Source organism: Salmo salar, unplaced genomic scaffold, assembly GCF_905237065.1.
Source record: "Salmo salar unplaced genomic scaffold, Ssal_v3.1, whole genome shotgun sequence".
In the NCBI taxonomy this organism is placed as follows: domain Eukaryota; kingdom Metazoa; phylum Chordata; class Actinopteri; order Salmoniformes; family Salmonidae; genus Salmo; species Salmo salar.
Window position 1 is genome coordinate 5,001 of NW_025547906.1, and position 2,920 is coordinate 7,920.

At 54.5% G+C, this 2,920-nt stretch overlaps 1 protein-coding gene across 1 annotated transcript in view; it reads left to right on the top strand.

The window, feature by feature from the left end:
- pmm2 (phosphomannomutase 2) overlaps positions 1 to 2,920 on the top strand; it is a gene marked incomplete at its 5' end in the record, with an annotated part of 6,197 nt that extends 3,277 nt beyond the window's left edge. The window contains 3 exon segments of the mRNA NM_001141678.1: positions 851 to 966; positions 1,748 to 2,263; positions 2,487 to 2,920. Coding sequence (NP_001135150.1) covers positions 851 to 966; positions 1,748 to 1,852 — 221 coding nt within the window.

The window sequence follows — 2,920 nt, forward strand, 5'->3', positions numbered from 1 at the left end:
CTCCCTCCCTGCCTCCCACTCTCCCTCCCTCCCTGCCTCCCTCTCTCCCTCCCTCCCTGCCTCCCTCCCTCCCCTGCCTCCCACTCTCCCTCCCTGCCTCCCACTCTTCCTCCCTCCCTCCCTCCCTGCCTCCCACTCTCCCTCCCTCCCTGCCTCCCACTCTCCCTCCCTCCCTGCCTCTCTTCCTCCCTCCCACTCTTCCTCCCTGCCTTCCACTCTTCCTCCCTGCCTTCCACTCTCCCTCCCTGCCTTCCACTCTCCCTCCCTGCCTTCCACTCTCCCTCCCTGCCTTCCACTCTCCCTCCCTGCCTCCCACTCTCCCTCCCTGCCTTCCACTCTTCCTCCCTGCCTCCCACTCTCCCTCCCTGCCTCCCACTCTCCCTCCCTGCCTCCCACTCTCCCTCCCTGCCTCCCACTCTCCCTCCCTGCCTCCCACTCTTCCTCCCTGCCTCCCACTCTTCCTCCCTGCCTCCCACTCTCCCTCCCTCCCTGCCTCCCACTCTCCCTCCCTCCCTCCCTCCCTGCCTCCCACTCTCCCTCCCTCCCTGCCTCCCTCTCTCCCTCCCTCCCTGCCTCCCTCTCTCCCTCCCTCCCTGCCTCCCTCTCTCCCTTCCTCCCTGCCTCCCTCCCTCCCTCTCTTCCTCCCTCTCTCCCTCTCTTCCTCCCACTCTCCCTGCCTCCCTCTCTCCCTCTCTCCCTCTCTTCCTCCCTCTCTCCCTCTCTTCCTCCCTCTCTCCCTCTCTTCCTCCCTGCCTCCCACTCTTCCTCCCACTCTCCCTGCCTCCCTCCCTCTCTTCCTCCCACTCTCCCTCCCTCCCTCCCTGCCTCCCTCCCTCCCTCCCTCCATCAGGCGGCCAGATCAGTTTTGATGTGTTCCCAGAGGGATGGGATAAGCGTTACTGTCTGGGCCTGGTAGAGAAAGACTCCTATCAAACCATACACTTCTTTGGAGACAAAACTAAACCTGTAAGTAGCTTCATAATGACCACCGTGTTATAGCTTCATAACGACCACCGTGTTATAGCTTCATAACGACCACCGTGTTATAGCTTCATAACGACCACCGTGTTATAGCTTCATAACGACCACCGTGTTATAGCTTCATAACGACCACCGTGTTGTAGCTTCATAACGACCACCGTGTTGTAGCTTCATAACGACCACCGTGTTATAACGACCACCGTGTTATAGCTTCATAACGACCACCGTGTTATAGCTTCATAACGACCACCGTGTTATGGCTTCATAACGACCACCGTGTTATGGCTTCATAACGACCACCGTGTTATAACGACCACCGTGTTATAGCGACCACCGTGTAATAGCGACCACCGTGTTATAACGACCACCGTGTTATAACGACCACCGTGTTGTAGCTTCATAACGACCACCGTGTTGTAGCTTCATAACGACCACCGTGTTATAGCTTCATAACGACCACCGTGTTGTAGCTTCATAACGACCACCGTGTTATAGCTTCATAACGACCACCGTGTTATAGCTTCATAACGACCACCGTGTTGTAGCTTCATAACGACCACCGTGTTGTAGCTTCATAGCGACCACCGTGTTATAACGACCACCGTGTAATAGCGACCACCGTGTAATAGCGACCACCGTGTAATAGCGACCACCGTGTTATAACGACCACCGTGTTATAACGACCACCGTGTTATAACGACCACCGTGTTGTAGCTTCATAACGACCACCGTGTTGTAGCTTTGATATGTTAATTTTGTGCTTTAGGGAGGAAACGACCATGAGATCTATGCAGATCCCAGAACCATCGGACATGAAGTCACCTGCCCTGAAGACACACAACGGATCTGTCAGGACCTGTTCTTCAACTGATACGTCCTGCCCTACCAAGACCTGTTCTTCAACTGATACACGGCCCGTCGTCCTGCCCTACCAAGACCTGTTCTTCACCTGATACACGGCCCGTCGTCCTGCCCTACCAAGACCTGTTCTTCACCTGATACACGGCCCGTCGTCCTGCCCTACCAAGACCTGTTCTTCACCTGATACACGGCCCGTCGTCCTGCCCTACCAAGACCTGTTCTTCAACTGATACACAGCCCGTCGTCCTGCCCTACCAAGACCTGTTCTTCACCTGATACACGGCCCGTCGTCCTGCCCTACCAAGACCTGTTCTTCAACTGATACACGTCCCGTCGTCCTGCCCTACCAAGACCTGTTCTTCACCGGATACACGGCCCGTCGTCCTGCCCTACCAAGACCTGTTCTTCACCGGATACACGGCCCGTCGTCCTGCCCTACCATGACCTGTTCTTCACCGGATACACGGCCCGTCGTCCTGCCCTACCATGACCTGTTCTTCACCGGATACACGGCCCGTCGTCCTGCCCTACCAAGACCTGTTCTTCAACTGATACACGTCCTGCCCTACCAAGACCTGTTCTTCACCTGATACACGGCCCGTCGTCCTGCCCTACCAAGACCTGTTCTTCACCTGATACACGGCCCGTCGTCCTGCCCTACCAAGACCTGTTCTTCACCTGATACACGGCCCGTCGTCCTGCCCTACCAAGTGATCATGTGACCATTAGGGCTTTATGGAATTTAGGCCAACGATTAATTGTCATGTCGACGGTCATTTTTCATGAACTTTGAAAGTTATCTTGGAGTTACCCGACGCATACAACACCGCTTTGGTGACACCCCTGTTTAGTAAACGAACGGTTTTGACCGCTGGGAACTTTGGGTAATAAAGCTTCTTCCAACTGTGTCTTTCTGCACATAAAATGATTATCCACTTCATGGAAACATGAAAAACTGCTATTGATTAAACTATATCTGTTTGGGGTTTTAGGCTGCGTTTCTGTCTATCACTTGGTGACATCGGCTGTTTGTAAAAAGGGCTTTATAAATAAATGTGATTGAAAACCCCTCCTAAAA